This window comes from Anopheles gambiae, chromosome 3, assembly GCF_943734735.2.
Source record: "Anopheles gambiae chromosome 3, idAnoGambNW_F1_1, whole genome shotgun sequence".
Lineage (NCBI taxonomy): Eukaryota > Metazoa > Arthropoda > Insecta > Diptera > Culicidae > Anopheles > Anopheles gambiae.
The window spans coordinates 74,618,130-74,636,577 of record NC_064602.1 but is presented as its reverse complement, the minus strand read 5'-3'; the positions used below and the strand labels follow the sequence as shown (position 1 = coordinate 74,636,577).

The 18,448-nt window shown below is 46.5% G+C and overlaps 2 protein-coding genes across 12 annotated transcripts in view; one reads left to right on the top strand and one right to left on the bottom strand.

Annotated features, from left to right (window-relative positions):
- LOC1270821 (uncharacterized) overlaps positions 1–18,448 on the bottom strand; it is a 35,377-nt gene that overhangs the window by 3,413 nt on the left and 13,516 nt on the right. For all 10 annotated transcript variants that reach the window (XM_061657437.1, XM_061657432.1, XM_061657439.1 and 7 more), the window contains exon 3: positions 5,092–5,176. In XM_061657437.1, coding sequence (XP_061513421.1) covers positions 5,092–5,176 — 85 coding nt within the window. The remainder of the gene's footprint in view (positions 1–5,091; positions 5,177–18,448) is intronic.
- The window catches only part of LOC1270822 (pickpocket protein 28), a 40,883-nt gene continuing 24,762 nt past the window's right edge, over positions 2,328–18,448 (top strand). For both annotated transcript variants that reach the window (XM_061657431.1, XM_061657430.1), the window contains exon 1: positions 2,328–3,016. The gene's annotated coding sequence lies outside the window, so the exon portion shown is untranslated. The remainder of the gene's footprint in view (positions 3,017–18,448) is intronic.

Here is an 18,448-nt window from a genome sequence, read left to right as displayed (position 1 = left end):
CTTCCTCTTGAAGGAAGGGGTTTTGGATTAATAAGCATCGAGTTACCGTGTTCACGTTCACTTATCTAATCTCACCCGGCGAGGTGCCACAGCGAGTATTTATGTATCCGAGACGATCGTGTCCGGCCCTGGGAGCCTCATAACTCAGCCTGACGTGCAACACTAAACGCTTGCGTGAAAGAGAGATGCGGGTAATATCGTTGCAATAATGCTAGTTAATGCATTACAAAAACACTCTACTGTATGAAGTAAACGGCTTGTATAATTAAGTTAAAGACAGCTTTACATTGTAGCGCATGATAGCGATGATCTGTCGCACACACAGGTTATTGTTTGTTAGTACGCTCGTTAAAATGGAGATGATCCGATGGTCTATTAGGTAGACGCACTAGCTTTTAAAAAGGTAGACAAGTTTAATTATTATTAAATGATATTCTAATGTAGGACGTATTATACAACAAAGAAGAAGGTCTCAAAAAATGCTAAATTTTGATCGAGGCATCAGTCTGTCAGGTCCGTTTTCCAATTTGAAGATGCCCCATATTGGACATTACGAAAACAATTCCATACCGTTCTCATCCCATCAAGGATGGGTATTTAAAAATAACAATCTCTGTCTGCCGCCAGAAACGATCTCGATTCAGCTCGTTACCGATCATTCAGAGACGCTAATATCCATTCTTCATTGGTTTCAATTATGATATTAGCAATCTTTATCTCCCACCAAATGTTTTTTTTTATTAGCATGCAACTGTGTTAGACACGATCAGGCTGAACAAATAATTCGCTTGCAAATGATAGTAATTACACACCAGACACACCACGCACGCAGACGAAGCAACACTCGGAAACAGGTGGTGTGGTCTGGTTTGGCGATGAATCAGAAGATGAACCGCGATCCCTCGGGGCGCGTCTACAGCCACGTACGCAATGATCTCCAAATGCGCGCAGGACGTGAAGCAGGACGTCAAAACAAAAACAGAAACACGGATAATTGCACCCCTTCTTCCTTTGCACGGGTATGCGGGAGAAGTTGATCGGTTAATAATTCCCATGCTCCCTCCTCTCATCCCCAAATCATGTTGATGCAGCTTCTGGGCAACTTCCGAAGAGGCGCGGCGCGGTAGAAGTGCATAATTTGGTTTTATTTCCCGCATTTTCTTCGCATCATCATCACCAGGAGGGGAAAATCTTCGTTGGAGGTCCGTTTCCTGAGGGTTCTAGCGTTCTCGGGGTGTAACCAAGTGTATCCGGGCCGGTTTTTGTAGGTCAGCATTGTGGAAATACTATATCGTACGTCCAACGTCCTTACTTCCACCCAGTTTTGGCCGAATACCGCGGTTGTATCATCTGCTCAACAGCCAGGAGGGCTTGCGGGGAAACACTTGGGGATTTGCAACCGGTATGGCGAATTCTCTTCATCAATCATTCCACCCTTTGCCGACTGACTGGTCGGGGATGATTGACGTTGGCGAAGACTAAATGTTTGTTTACCGCTGGCGGACGGGGAATTAGCACGCAACAGCGCGCCACACACACACACACACACGCACACACACACACACACACACACAATGTGGAGGAGCAGAAGGAGTGCAAGTGCAACTGCAAGTCGTGTGGAGAGAATGTATGCATTTTGATGTGTTCGTGTGCGTGTGCATGTGTGGGTGGATTATTTGTCATCGGGCAGATAAATTGGTTTATTTAGCGATCAATGTCTAGGATTGATGACTATGCAAATTGAGATGCCGTGGCCTTACTCTGGTGGCTTTGGAGGAGAGTGAGAGTTATCGAGAGACGGCATGTGACTTGGCAAATTATACGCCATCGTCGGTATTAAGTCTTGTAGTTTCGGATTGTCAATGTCGTTAGGACTTATCGTGTTATGACTGTCCAATTAGGGCAATCAGAGCCCAAGAAATGGCGAAAGTATGTAGTGTACACTTAAAAGCATCCGCTGAAACTAGCACTACACGCCGGAAGTCGTTGATAGATTACGGTTAAAAGAGGCAAAACCGTATTTCAATCGATGTGTCTGTGTGCCTGTAATCGGCACACTAATTGACATATCATCTGCTAATCTAATCGAAGTGCTTTTTTCCATCGCTTGTTCGTTTTTGCAACGACTACACGAGCCCTGCCTGTAGCGTAATAATACCTCGCGGGATGCATAAATTGAAAATGCACATTTATCTTGCACCGAGTTGGCTGCCCGCTGCTGCCCAGAAAGGCAAAAGCGACAAAGGTATGAAGGCATTTACATGTGCGTGTGAATTGAAAAATGGAAAAATGGAGTTTTTGTGTGTGCCTGCCTCTTTTCCATTATTGCAGTTGGCTACTGGTTCCTTTTCCAAGTCCGGTTGTCTGTGCTAAGGCATGCTAAAAGGTGGTACTATTCCACTGATTAGGGTCAGTCGATAAAGATGTTTTACTACCCATTATGTGATCGTTAGCGAGCACAGTAGTTTGCCCTTTCTTCCACTCCCCCAGAGTTATTAACACCATGCATTCTTGTTACTAAAAGGGCTCTACAGCGCCTTCGTTGCCACCTTCTGATGATTGCGAATTTCCACCCACCAGGGATTAGTACCTTTTGATTGAACTAATAACTCACGGTGGGTGAATTCGTTGCGGTTCCAGCTGCTGTTACGATCGACCCGCTCCATGTAGCTTATTTTATCCGGAAGGCTTAAATGGCAGCAAGTCTGCAAGGGAGTTGGGCTTAGCGTTCGGTTGGTGCAACCGGCTGCCAGCTCGGGCAGTTACAAATGAAACGGAATATAAACGGCTAGATAAATCCAATGGTCAATAGCAATGTCAATTAATTAATTTTTCACCTCTTGTTCCCTCGCGCAGCGTTTTACTTCTGTTCTGTGCTGGAACATGGTGGAGCCCCGCCGAACGCTTGAACACGCGTCAAGCCGTCGTCACACAACATTGGCGAATGGAACTCCCGCTAGACTGGACAGGGCAGCAGGCTACCCTTGGATCTTGACACACACACAGGCATTGAGGGGTAAGTGAATTAGAAAATTTACATACTCGCGCCGGTACACTTGTGCGCGCAAGCAAGTAACAGCTTTGATCGTTACGGAATGGAAGCGACCGCCTTCCCTCGACGGTAGCGAGATTGATCTGTTCTGTCGTTTGGTGTTGTTGTTGTTGCGGAAAGAGTTGCTCGAAGATCGCTCGAGCCACCGGGATGCAATAAGGGGTCGAATGTCTTTCGGACGAATCGGTTTTTAAATTGCTAGCGCAGTTTTATTAGGTTATCGGAGGCCGCATTCGAATGTTGATTTGCTACAGCGAATGTAGTAAAGCATTCCTTTTAATTGCAATGCTAATACAGCTGTACTGTAGAGCGATCAATGTAATAAAGCCATATGTTAGTAGAAGCGATAACTTCATTAAGTCACCTTCTGATCCTCGGAGAATGCCTTAAGGTCTCCACATTAAACCGCGCTTGGAAAGTTGATACCTCTCGGCAAAGGCTCTCGGAACACAGTTTTATTGGTTGAAATGTTTGAAATAACTCCCCCCGTTTTTTTTTTGCTCAACTGCCATCTTTGGCACCCAATCGAAGCGACAGTTATGATCGCAGGCTTTATTAAAATATGCAACGCTCTATTCAAACGGCAATTCAAAATGGTAAGATATGAATTCTGTTGCCGTTTTCTGTTTCGTTTACCTTCGCTTATCATGCCTGATTCGATTTTAGCACTCCAGCAAATGAGATTGGAATGCAAACGCCAGACCCTAGATTTGCACGGTGACTTCGTTAGCTATTCATTTGGAGTCAGTTTTATCCCTGGTTTTCCCACCAGAAAGGATGGGCTTTGAAAAATGTCTTTTTAAATGGTTTGCATTTCATCGCCACACGGGGGAAAAAATAGAAACCTTCGCATCTTTGTATTTCTTCGGCACAGTAGGGAGCCTTCAGTTTTGGGCTAAATGAGTGGAACGAAACTGAATTCTGCAGCATCATTAGGCAGACAAATAGTGTTGGTGAATGGGGTTTTGCATGTGTGCAGGCGCTACCTGTGTCCTGCCGGAGCGCCGCTGCGTCGAGTGAGTCTTTAATCCTATTAGCAGCAGAGCAGATGCAAATTGACGTGGTCTATAGCAGTTTGGGTTTGTGGTGCTCCACTCTCTCAGCAGGTTATTATCACCCACAGCCAGAGACTCTCCCGCACCTTGTTTTTATCGATCGCGTTATGCACCATGGGGCGAGATTTTTCACCAACGCCAGTCTGTTTATTAATTAAGCAATCTTTAAAAGGCGTCTGGAGGCGAGTGGACATTGCAACAAAAACGCAAATGTGTGGCTTGAAAAGACCCAATATGGGATTATTAATTCGGGGGGAAAACAGGGGGAAAAGTGGCATATTATTAGCGTAGCACAACGGCCGAACAAACAGGAAAATGATCTCGTTCGGAAACTAATATGTAATAAAACCAAATTCTTCGGAGTTGATTCTACGCTGCGAGCAAAACTTGTGAAGAGTAGCGAGAGAGAGCGCGCACCCTCTGGACCTCCTGGGGTCATACAACTTATGCATGCTTGTTCCAACATTCTGCCCCGCTGTGCCCGTTTAACCATTAGGTGGTTGGCAATAGCACAAGTCGCTACCAAAACGCTCGCTCGTTTGGATCTTCCATATGGGACACCTCATTAAAAATTTGCTCCAAGGTTTTTCGGGTTTTGAGGAACGTAATATGATGCGGGTTTGAGCTGTGCGTGTGTGTGCGCGCGCGCCAAATATTGAGGAGTCCTAGTGTGCACTTGCTCGTCTATAAATCAAACAAAATAGTTGTGCGTTCTTGCGCTGAAACACAGGGATCGCAGCAACTGCATGCCATTCGCAAATCCTGTTCGATTCGGTCGGTCGGTCGTCGTCGTCGTCGTCGTAATACTGCACCCGTTTGCGAGCGTCATGATTAAAAGCGTTTGATAAGAGAGAAGGCATGCATACAGCCGCTCTAAAAGATGCAGATCGACTAACGTTGAACACACACACACACTAACACACGCACAAGTTTGTATACAAGATGCAGCAGCAGAAGGAAGGAGAAAAAAACACTAAAGCAAACCTGTTAGTTGTTCCATCGGATGCATTCGATGCAGTTGGCTCGATACTGTAACTTCTCTGGTGGCCCATTGCAGCAGGTAGCGAGGCTGTGTGAACATGAAAAGAAAAAAGGAGAGAGAGAAAGAAGGGAAATTATATAAAAACGTGACAAAATACTAACAAAATCCAAAATCCTATTACCCATGTTTTCATTTACGGTGTAAGGAAGCGGAGGAAAAATTAATCCAAAACACCACCCTTGATTGGGAAGAGAAATTTCACACACCAGCGCTTCTCGGGTCAATTAATAATGACGCTACGGTTGTGTTATTTAGCTTATACGGTCAATTATTTATGATTTGTACACGCTTGGCGGTGTGGAAGTTTAGCATTATAAATCAGCCGCCAAAATTGCATTCCATTCGCCAACGAAAAGGATCTCGGGAACGAACCGCAACCGCAACGGAGCGATCCTGTAAGACACTGTGGCGGCTTCGTGAGGGCAAAAATCTTGACTAATGTGGCATAAGCGAACGAGAACAGATGTGATCATTAGCTTGCAAACATGTGTCCTACTTGTCATGGTGCTTTGGCGCTTTTGAATCATAATTAAAATTAAGTTTAACATGAACACACAAGAGTTGGGGTTTGGAAGGCATTGAATGATCGTTAAAAGCCAGAATTACATTGTACCACTTCCAAAGACTACAAGAAACATAAATAATACGCCCCCAGGGTTCCAGGGTGTAAGTTTATTCAAATTGAGCGTTGTAATCGCAGCGTAATTGAAAGACGGTAACACTGTTGTAACCGACAAACGGGCTCTCAAGCCGCTTGCCAAGCGTGATCATACCTCCAGAACGCAGTCAATCGACCGATCCGATGCTTCTTACCGATAAGGTAGCAATCAGGCTAAGAAGCTGTCAACAAATTGAATAATTATCGGTGACATTAATCTTTTCGACCCGCCGTCGCTGGCGCACTGTTGCACGGTGTCCCTGCGGTGATCTTTCCATCTAATGGTAGATAGTTTCTTCACGCTGACTAATGTCACACCTTCATAAATCAAGGTATGATTATCTGCGCTAGAGGATCGCTGGAACATATTTATATGCATGAGGCATTTTTAACGCGTCATAATGCTCCAAAAAAAAACGGCTGTGATGGAGCAAAATCAAGAGTTTTTTTTTGCTGCACACCACAAAAGCACGATGAAAAACTCGCTCCGATTGTTTCGAGACAAGTTTCTGGGCGAAAAGAAGAGGATCAAAACGAAATATAAGTAATGAAGTGCATTTTCTGCAACTGATGTGCAGTTTTGGACGTTCCAAGTTTCGGTTAATTAAGCTGATAGGAGTTTATTGAAAGGCTTGATCGCGATCGCTGCATCACGCTTCGGGTTTCTTTTGGAGCTACTGTTGTTCATTCAGGGAAGAACGTTAGAATAACCATCTCGTTAGCGCCATCGTTGCGAGAGAATCGATAATGGAAGCGGAGATTTAAGAGCTTTTAAGAGTTTTTGGAACAGGGATCCCAACGCTGAATGATCCGGCTTGTTATTCCCGTTCTGCTGTTGTGGAGAACAACAAGGAAAAGAGAATGTCCTGAAGGGGTTACGGCAAAGTACCATCCGAAAAAGGAAGGGCGATAAATAATACGCTTCCAAATGTAGCACATTGACCGATTTTAATGCAGAAAGAGAGACCGGTTCTTTGACCACTCTCTGGATGGGATCCACTTGTTCTTGCCTGTGTATTTGTGCCTTTCAGGGGCATTCATTGATCATTGGTCTTCGTTTTTGGATTCTAACGATCCTTATTGATCGATCATGATAACTTCTTAGACCGTAACTAAATACTTGACAACTTTTTCAATGAGCATACGATCCTCACTGGCTTGGTAGGAGCTGGTGCATCTATCAACTAGATCACCTGATCCACCCCTCTCGGAAAGCATTGAACTCGTAGGTGTATCAATGAAACTAGCCATGCAAATTCCATCATTGGCAATGAACTATTTTTAGGTCTTCCTGTACCATGTGGAGGATCCGATTTCTTCCGGTGGAGAAATGATGCACGTCACCACACCTCGCTTCCTGACGTCAGCTCGGTCCGATAGTTTGAAGTGAAGCGGAAGCCGTGTGCGATCGTTCGCAAATTCTATTTGTTTATCAATCCCCCAGTGGGGAATTTGAAGAATGTGGAAAATGTCGAGGATATTTTATTTCGTTGATGGAATTCATAGGAATTTGCAAACCATTATTGAGGGGAGACATTGCACAGATGCAATGCTATGACGAAAGCACATACAAATTCGAGATATAGAACAAGATGATGACATCTACCAGAAAGTAACTGGTAGTAACAGTAATACCCTGCCCGAAACGCACACCGAATCTGTACGCTGTCGTCGCTAATTAATTCTTTCCCAAACGGTGACGATCCATTTCGGACGACGATCTCGGCCGCGAACCTTGAAGATCGTCTGTTGCTACCAGCAACTAATAGCACCGGGCAGTTATGAAGTGTTCACGCAGTATGGTCGACAGCCTGTAATCATCTGGTAGCTCCCCGGGCCACTAATTGGACGCTGCGTTCAAGACTGTGTCTGTTTTTGCCTGTTTGGTTCAGCAAAAAGTTCAACATGTCTGGTATGACTTGTCTATAAGCAAAAGACACCATCATTTTGAGGTACATCAGCTCCCAGTTGATACAACTTGATGTTGTGTGCTTTACCGATCCTGATGCACCACCTTTCCGCCAGGCGTAATGTACGCAGAATGACTTTGAGAGGGGAAAAACGGGCACCCGACTCAACTAGAGCGTCAAACCGTTTTTGGCAACCTGTCAAGACGTTCATTAGACGCACGTACCCAGCGTATCTGCATCTGCAACACAATATGTCATTTAATGTCCCGCTTTTTTTCTGTACCCCTTTCTGACCTCTAACGCATACTGCATTCTGTTACGATTTAGCCCTGTCATCACCACCATCAACTTCGTTCGGGGCGTCTCCTCCAAATAAGTGTGTGGCGCCCCTCCTGGAACACGGAACAGGGGGATGGTAATTGGGATCTTTTGTGGTGTGTAAAGGCTTACAATTTCTGCACTCAACTCTGCCCGCCTAATTGAGGCTGTTCCGATCTGCAGCGATAGTTTGCAGATAGTTTCTGCTAGTTACAGGGTATGCTAATACATCGCAGCCAGTGGTCAGTGACGTGGCACAATTGAATCCCGAAGGCGATGCGATGCGTGTGGGCTGTAAATACTGCCGAAGCGAAGGGTCCTCGTGGTTCAATCCAATCGAAGGTGGTTATGACCCGTTGGTGGTGATTGCGCGTACGCAGTGCAACGTGAACGGCTGCCCCGTTTGACAGTTGACACGAGTTGACTTACGACGCCAATGAACTGCTCGACTCTTGATGCTCTTGAAGGGACGCAAGCCGCAGTATAACGAGAGCACTTTTCTCACTTTCCAGTGCCAATTGGAGGTCAAGATATCTTGGCGACGGCATTGCACGGCTTCATCACTACGTCCGCTGTTGACGGAGTGCACTTTTCACACTCCATTAAAACAGGACGTGAAGGATATTATGGATATTATGTTGTGGTTCCTGTGCAAAACCGCGCGCCGACAGAGCACACGCGCAGTTGGTTGTTTACTGAGCCGTTTTACATTTTATTGCTCTTCGTAGACTTACCTTTGCTCTACCTCTCTACATTCAATATTGGTTTTACGAGCCCCGGTATGTGTATGTGTGTCTGTGTTTGCGATACCGACGAAGGAATTGGCCTTCGGTGTATGATTTATGGGCCCCTTTTTCACACGGAGCGTTTGTTGTGCAAAAACTGTCTTGATGTTTGCGTTTGTTTTCCAGGGATCGGCGCAGCCCGGCTCGGTCGCGGGACCGTTTAATAGGTTTCGCTGGGTGGCGGCGGTGGTTTGCAGCTACCATTCGGGGACCGTATTCCCCCGAGTGCGCTGCATCTCGCCGCAAGCTCGCAGCGGGTGGTGAATTAGTTTTTCTACCTTTCGAAGCACATTATAACCTTTCGGGGTGTAAGTTTAAACAAATCCTCTTTAACGCTTCTTGGCGCACTGGCGCGCAGGCTTTATCGATTCCAACAGAATTTGCAAGCAAAAAGTCAAATGTGCTCCAACGGTAAAGGCATAAATCTATTAGCAACCGATACCGGAGCAATCAAAACATTTCAACGGCATAAGAGCACGCTGTGTGTGCAAAAGATTAAAAGCCAATTTTTCTTGATTTTTCACGGGTTTGAAAACTATTAAGAACAAAGAGCTAAAAAGCCTTAATCTTTATTGTTTTTCTGCGTTTTTTTTGGCATTTTGCTCTCCATGTGTGGTGGTGGTTGGTGCAGAGTTTTGTGTGGCGGCAATGTCTTTATTTATGATGCGGGGAACGCTATGGAAGTACTTGATTTATTGGCACAGTTTGTGCCAATGCGGCTCCGCTTGTGTGTTTTGTTTGGCGGGGAACACATTTGCAAGAAAAATTGTGTTTTTTTCAATTTGTTTTACACTCTGATTTGTGTAATTGGTTTTTTTGGAACATAAAATACGCGACTAAAAGCATTTCCTGGGATCGGGGAGGATATGGAACGATCATCGTGTCCCTATGCCGTCAGAACGGTGATCGTATCCTGCGTATGAAAGTAAATTTACGCTTGTTTATATAAAAATCTGATTTCAGAAGATTTCCGCCGGCCACTCGGTAATGAACGGCCTGTCTGGAAGCAGATGTCTGTCCACGCCTGTACAACATTCGTTTGACCAGAACACGCATGAATGATCAGCCTGCCAATTCATGCCACACTGATGCCGATTTAGTAAATAAAACTTTCACCAAACCCATTAGCGATTAGTATTTTTAGCCGCATTGGCTGCGCGGGGAATTAATTGGTGCGGGTCTGCCGAATGATATGACATCTTGCGGTCACGTTAGGCACATTGCGCCGGGCAGGGCCGAGAAATCACTCAACAAAACCCACATGCACAACCCGGGAAACAAATGGTCCAACACCTTAAAAACTTCATCACGTCGCTATCGCATCGTTGTTAGACGCCGGGTTAGGCGAATGATGGATGGTATGTTTTGACGATTTGCGCTCGGCGGTTAATCTTACATATTGCCGCTACGATCGCTACGGAGGCGGAGGCTAGAGTGTAATGTTTCCCACCGCTTTGCAGTAGCTTGCAGCAGGGAAGGCAGATAAAATCTCCGTCAGTCTGTTAAGTGAGAGAACGAGAGAACGGTTTTGTTAGCAGACGTCACGGTGTCTCGGTCTGGGGCCGCGGGGATAGTAGCGAGAAGGACATTAATTCATCCGATGGATGAATTCACTCGAGCAGAGTTTCGTTTTGGTCGTCTCATCTCGCGTAAGCGTGAGAGAAATAAAGGAAAAGATAAAAAGAAGCGTGCGTATCGACAGTCAGCCGCGCTAGTTTGACTGCGAAATGAGTTACACTTATTTATACGCTTGTTTTAAAGCGTTCACACTGTTTTTTGTGTGTGCAGCTTGTTGTACAGATCGTTAGGCGACAGAATTGACTCCAACATAGTGTTTTACGTCCTCAAAAATGCACCCCCAGAAAAACGCTTAACTAAATGTCAATCCCAACAGTTAGGAAGAAATAATGGAATTTGGTTTTTGGTCTTTGTGAGGACATCGAATGGCAATGGTCAGCGCGCGTTGTAAATCAATTGCAAGCCCGTGGAATGTTGTTTGTTTTCTACTTGCAGGACTTGTCATTCCGTGTGCATCAAAATTGCAGCTCAAAGTGAATTATTTCTTTGCCTGTTTGTTTGGCCTTTTGCTGTTGGCTTTGCAAATGATTAATATGCAATTCGCAGTGTGTGAAATGTGGATTTGCAATACCCGAAATGAGCTGCTCAGTTTACCGTAAAAATGTGATTAATGGCACTGAGCGGGTAGATACAGCCGTTTTGTTGGCAAAAGGTTCCCGTGTCATAGTGAAGAGTGAATTTGTAGCGAGTAAAATTTGCATCGCTTTTTATTGCTATTATATGGACCGAATGTCCGAATAGCCGTGCGCTTAAGTTTATTTATGAAGCGTTTCCACTATAAATAGACATTCCTTAAAACAGGCGAGTAGTACATTGCAGAATAGAAATGGAATGGAAGCGACGGAACAGCCACTAAACCGTTTGCAGTAAATATTTATCTATCAAAATAGTTCCATACCGTCACAAGTACCAGACGCGTCTGATGAGCGTTTGATTTGATCCATGTGATTAGTTTTGTTTTATTGCAAACCAAGCAGCAATGGGAAAGAACAGGGGGAAACAAGGGAAAGGAGAATAAATATTTGTTCTACTGCTGATCTCTTGCGGCGACCTTGAGCTCGGTATGTTTGCTGCGGTTCACTAGTGCACGAAAAATCTGCAAGCAATTGTGGACGATCGAACTCCCCCGGCTGTGCTGCAGATGTGTCTTCGATCGATCGCGCTTGAAGCCGTGTGGTTTTAGACGTTTGTGGTAGCAGCGCTTGTCGTAGCGCAAATTGTTTGATCGATGGACTGGATCGATCAAATTGCTCAATAAATTCGACACCATACTGTCACCGGATGTGATCGTGCCGGAGTCGATCGTGCTGTCTCCGTTCGATGGGCAAACAAGCAAGAGAAGTTGAGGCTGTGGTTTTACACAGTTGAAGATTGATGTAGATGCGTGCAGACATCGGAATTGGCATGTGTCACACGTGTCGTTTTATCATAATTTAATAGCATTACAGTTGGGAACCTTTTTTTGCGTAGTCTGATTAGATAAAACACACTTCCCGATAAAGGTTGAAATGATGAGCAAACACGTGAATAAGTTTTATCTTGCTTCTCTCGCTCGCAGCAAACGTTTCACATTACGGAACACTATTCTCGCCATTCCCGAAGCCGTAATCCAAGATAAGTAGACGCTCTATCGCTCTAGCACAAACATTGGCACCCACTGGTCGGTTGGTGCCTGCTCACTATCGGCAAGCAGCGGATAGAGGAACTTGTTAGAAAGGGGAAGAAATTTTTGCTAAATAAACACCATCACCCAGCGGGTGGAGACGGTGATGTGCGTTCTTGTTTGTTTGCATTCGTTTGCAGCACACACACACACACTGAAAAAAGAAGGGTTAGCAAAAGTACTTGAGGGTGGGTGAAATTTTCTCCCTTCCCGCATTCAGTTTTGTTTGGCATTCCTCGCTCGCAGCAGAATAGTTTATTTGGTTTGCCTTTTGGGGTGGAAAATTTGGGAAGAGGGAGCGTGGCTGGTTTTGTTTCACAGCTGGTACTTAAGCGATCTGCTAAATGCATCGTTAGCCACGATTGACGTAAGATCGAGATCGAGGACCGAGCGTTGGGATGATGGGGTGCGCTATTTAAAGCTCTGCTATCCCGGTGGACAACAAATGGCGTTCAATTACCGTGGGTATGGATGCTTTATCGTACTATCAACATGTACAACCTTCAGTTGGAGTGAGACCCGTACCAAATCTGCATACCAGGAAGGGTGTGAAATTGAGTGGAGTGCCAGAGTTCTTCAGACGTAAAGATTGAGTTCTCGCGCACACACCATTCCTAATGACAGCGCATTAAAAAGTCATCCATCTCCGTTTTCCAATTTCCGCTTCTGTGGGACGGGAGTCTATTGTACTTGCGCGCGCTCTCCACTAGGCAGCGACATTGATGCATCAATTCGTCCTGACCTGTAGGAAGAGCCACGTCAGAGCCTTTTGGAATAGAGACATCCGTGTGCACTGTCAACTGTCAACTGGCCTCGAACTGGCTGGCCATGTGTAGAACAATCCAACTAGTTGCTGCTGCTGCTGCTGCTGCTGCTGCCGCTGCTGCTGCTGCTGCTGCTACTGCAACTAACTAGCAGTACGTCTGTGCTGCTGCTGCAACCCGCTCTGCACACGCTGATGGTGATTGATGGCGGTCAGTTAAGTGAATCTAATTTCCTCGACCCGGGCGACAGCGTACTCGCGACACGTACTAATTAAAGTACTAGGTCCTGTTTGTTGTGTACACACGACACGGGAAAAATCGTTTTGTGTGTCCGGTTTGGCTCTAACTCTATGCCGTCGAGAGTGTGCATCCAGACCGTTTGCTGGCCGTGATCTATCGTTGCACCATGATCGGTCCGGCGTATTGTACGATGACATCTTGATATGCTTAATAGATGATTAGGTCGACATGGGAACAATGTTTGCGGGCAATGTTGAACGGTTGACACGAGCTAAATGGGGCTGCACTTGAAACCGGGGGTAGTGTGTATGATTGACGAACGCCATGAAGGTATCTAACGATCTGTGTGATTAGGTTCGAATGGGAATTGTAATGGATATTTATTCTAGTTGTAAACCTTGTTGACGTGACGTGTATGGAATTGCAGGCTGGCATTGGCGCACGTATCGTTGGGAGCGGAGTCCGAATGCAAACATGGGAAATGCATTTAATTTGTAGAACGACAACATTGGATTTTATTCTAAGTTATTGGCTACGTTCTGTGAAGCTGTCCAAAGGACCTGTTTCTGAAAATACGCATATTTCAACATATCTTGCTCATTATATCAGGTTCAAGCTCATTATACTGAGAAGAAACAAAAGATCCCCAACGATCGTGTGCAATAAACACCCAGCAGCGAATGCTAAGGTAAGCTCGCCGAACGGGAAACCAACCAAACCATAGCCGATGCACATAAACAACTCATTCTACCCTGGTGTTCTGTGTGACTAAATTGCGACACAATACTGCTCAAACGCTACTCAGGCTCGCCTCGGTCTCGGCAGCGACCCTTTCAGGTGGTTTTTTTTACTCAGTTTTGTCGCGTGCGAAACCGGCAGACCAAAACGTAAGTAGCGCCACACTTGTTTGTTGCAGCACCAGAGCCGGGAGACGATCAAGTAAGCCTTTGCTTCGCCGAGCCAGACACCCGCACCAACGAACCCGGGCGACGGGCGTAATGACGGGCGAAATTATGATTCAATCATGGGCGTAAATAAAATCGTTGCAATCGTTGAATTTTAATTGACTGTCATATCGGAACATGTCATCTTGAGAGGAGTGTGTACTAACCAGGGCGAAGCAGAGCAGCTTCGAAGAGGAGCAGTAGAGTAGTAAGAGTAGTGGTAGTAATTTAGTCACAGTAGGGTATCGAGTTGACCCACTACTACGGCGTTCCGTGTGTCCAGTGTCGTCGTCTACGAGTGAAGTGAGCCATTCTGTGCTGCATCCGGGACGTGCCACGGAGTTGCGTACAGCCGTACGGCGGCACACCTCTACTGTGCGAGGGACAGAGAAGATAGTGCAAATAAGATAGGGAAGATTTATTGAATCGAGGTTGTTTTGGTTTGGGACGGGCTGTTAGTTAGACGCCGCAAGTGTTTGACGCCCTCACCCAGTATCCCCAGGCAGACTGGTCTCCGTCATGTCTGCTCGTCCGCCTGCGGGTCAGTGGAGGTTAATGGAGTGTGATTTTAGAGTTGACAGTTCCCAAAACTGTGTCCACCCACGCCAAGGATGCGGCTGGTCGGGCGAGCTATTGGGCATCGCGCACTCTGTTCAATGAGGTTAATTTGGTCAGCTTTCGGTAGACGAGACGCCTATTGGGTCGGACAAGTGATGCTCCGATCAGCTAAACGGTAGACAAGGTAAACAGTTGTAAAGAAAAATGCACCTCGTTTTGCGTCCTTCCGGATACAGTTCAGTTCTATTTATGAGCTAATATATTTAACACTCTTTACTGACACGGACAAGATCAATGATCCTTCCGCGGGATAAGAAATGTTTGCTTATGCCTTTTGGCAATTTGTTCGCGTTTTATGCCTGCAAAAAATGGGCGAAAACAAGCACGAAGCGTTCTTCACGCGCGAATTCCAAATATTTTAAAAGGAAGCATTTGTTAAAAATAGCTCCTGCTTCTCACGTCGATCGCAAAAGTAAAACGCCCAAAAAAAGAAATGAGTAATTAGCTAACCCGGTGTGTGTGTGTGTAGGTGAGCTGATCTTCGAAGTGACGATCGGCAGTCTCTGTGTAGTTGAAGTGACGGCCGGCCGTCTATCAAAGTTGATGCGCATCTTCGCGTTGGCTAAAGCGAATTTTGCTGCCATCCCGGGTATTTACTCCTTTCCTGTGGTGTGTTGAAAGATTTCCCATGGCGGGAAGTTAATCACTCGGGATGCAAACGATTTCCCCTTCAAAACCTCATACACCAGCCCCCGTGGATGTGTACAAAGTGGCACTTCAAGCTTGAAGACCTTGGAACCTCCCAATAGTTGCAGCACGTGTTGCGAGCGCGGGTTTGTTATGACTTTCTTGCGTGGGACAACAACGGCAACGGTAACAAACTAGAGATTGTTGGGGACTGCGCTGCCCCAACGTGGGAAAGGCAGAAAACAGTGGAGGGTTGTAAGGCCTCCACCTTGCGGAGAACAACCGGTGAAAAAAGAGCTGAAGCCCACTAGCTTCAGCCTGGAGGAAGACCGATTTTCTTTCTGCCTAACACGAGGAATTGATACACTCGGAGTACCAAAACAGGACTGGTTGTGTTTATTTTCCGTTTGCACGTCTGTCTGCTTCGAAAGTTCTAAACCAACAACAACTCTCTCAGCGCTGGCTCGCGCTTTTAACCGTTCGCGCATGGGAGAGAATCGCAAGAATTCATATGTGTGGGTGTGAGGGAATAAATTCGATCGCGCACGAGAATAATGAAAAAACCGTTAACGTGAAGAGTTCTAAAACTTCTCTCTCTTTCTTCTGTTGCGTGTTTCACACGCGCTGCAACTGGTTCACTGTCGGAGCGAACCGTTTGGGCGCGAACATGCACCCCCGGGCTGAGAAGAATCCTCTGAAGCACTGCAATCAGGTTTGCAGTTGTCTTCGATTGGCAAGATGGAAATTCGGGATACGGCTCGTCGATAAATCGCTCCGGCGATTTTAACGTCCACAGCTCGTACGAGGTTATCTGGTCCCGGGTAGATGTTCACGATTTTGCCCAGCTTCCAGGTCTGCGAAGGCAAATCTCTTTCCTCAACTAACACGATCATTCCAGGGCGAATGTTTGGAAGTGTCTGTTGATTCTTGCTGCGTGGTTGCAGGCCCTGAAGATAGTCCTTTCTCCACTGCTTCCAAAACTGCTCCCTCAGTTGTTGCAAGTATTGCCACCGAGACAGTCGATTCATCGGAGTACTGTCGTAGCTTGGCTCGGGGGTAGCAATCAGAGGACGACCAACAAGAAAATGGCCGGGCGTGATGACTTCTGGATCTGAGGGATCAGCGGAGATCGCAAACAGCGGTCGCGAATTTAGGATAGCTTCCACTTGAGTCAGGACCGTTGCAAACTCCTCGAATGTCAGTTTAGCGTCCTTGAGCGTTCGTTTGAGATGGTACTTAGTGCTCTTGACGGCTGCCTCAGAAAAACCGTGCACTTCAACAGCACTGTGGTTAGGAAGCACCATACACCTAGGTATTCTGATGCCATTCACGTTTTTCAGGGATGTACGAAACTGCAGCCACTCTTGCAGCAGTTCTCCTTCTAGGCTAGTGTCCCATGGAAGTCCAGCCAACCAAATCTTCTGCAAAATAAGCTTCGCAATGATAATGACTGGCGAGAGCAAGCCAATCGGGTCAAATAGTTTGCTTATCTCGGAAAGAACGGATCGCTTGGTTGGTGGATTGGAATGTTGCATGAACTGGTCAACGACGAATGCAAATTCGTCTCGATGTGGATTCCATGTCAATCCGAGTGTCTTCAAGACACCTTCAGTTTCGTCGCCGAGAGTTACCAGTTCCTCACGGTCAGCTTCGGGGACGTGTTTCAGGAGCTCTGGAGAGTTCGAACTCCACTTGTGAACTGGGAACCCAGCGGAATTGAGCAACCCTAGGAGCTGGGTTTGACACTCAATTGCTTCAGCCACAGTGCTGGCTCCGGATAGGATGTCGTCAACGTAACAGTCGTCTCGGATGATGTTGACTGCCTTCGGATACGATGACGCTTCGTCGATGCTCAACTGCAGTAAGCACCGAGTCGCAAGGAATGGAGCGCACGATGTTCCATAAGTGACGGTTGTCAACTCTAAGACGCGAAGAGGAAGTGCTGGATCAGCACGCCAGAAGATGCGTTGAAAGCACGAGTGGTCGGAGATGACCTTGATCTGCCGATACATCTTCGATATATCAGCTGTGAACACAACAAAGTGCTTCCGGAAACGGACGAGGATGACAAAGATGTCGTTCTGCACAGTTGAACCCACCATTAGGGCTTGGTTGAGAGCTACATCGGATGTTGTAGCCTTGGCGGTTGCGTCGAAGACCACTCGCAGCTTCGTACTGGAGCTCGATGGACGTAGGACAGCATGGTGAGGTAGGTAGTAGCGAGCCTTGTTCGGTTCGTCGGATTCCTCCTTGACTTCATGGCAATGACCAAGAGCTTCGTAGTCATCGATGAACTTGGAGTACTGGAGCTTCAGGGAATGATCTTTCTTCATTCGCCGTTCTAAAGAGAGGAAACGACGCAAAGCAAGCTCTCGATTGTTAGTTAGTACAGGTGGATACTCACGAAATGGTAGGGCGACAATGTATCTTCCATCATTGTCACGTCGGTGGGTAGCAAGAAAAATCCTTTCGCATTCTTCATGCTCGGTCGTTTCATCTATATCTCCGATGTCTTCAACTTCCCAAAATTTATTCATGGTCTCGGAAAGCGTAGTGGTGGTAGCGATGAAGCTCTGCTGATTGGTCGACTCGTCCTCGACGTCTCCAGCAACGACCCATCCGAGATGAGTCTCTTGCAGGTCAGGCAAATCTTCTCGTAGCTGCATTCTGTTTGACTTGAGAAGACGCATGAAATGGGACACACCCAGTAACATGTCGATTTGACCAGGCGTATGAAATTCAGGATCGGCAAGAAAGATATCGGGCGGTAGTGGCCATTTCGACACGTTCAGCTGGCTTGTGGGGATGATTCCTGTGACCTTAGGAATCACGAGGCACTCGGCGGTTGTTGAGAAGGTTGAATATCGAGATTCGATGTTCACGACGACTTTTTCCCGGGCACACGTCTTAACTGTACCGACTCCAGTAATCGGCACAAGTGTGGGGATACGCGAGGTGAGGAGGCGATCGGCCATCGCCTTCGAGATGAAGCTCACCTGTGAGCCGCAATCCAACAGCGCACGACAGGGGATCGTCCTGTTGGATTCGTCTCTCAGGTTCACGAGAGCTGTCATAAGCATGGCCGTCCTTTGTTCCAACGGTCGGCTGTATGGAACGGCGGCGTTAGACGTTGGATGATTCGATGCTTGAGCCTGCTGCTCAAACTGCATGGATTGGATGGGGCTTGCCATCTG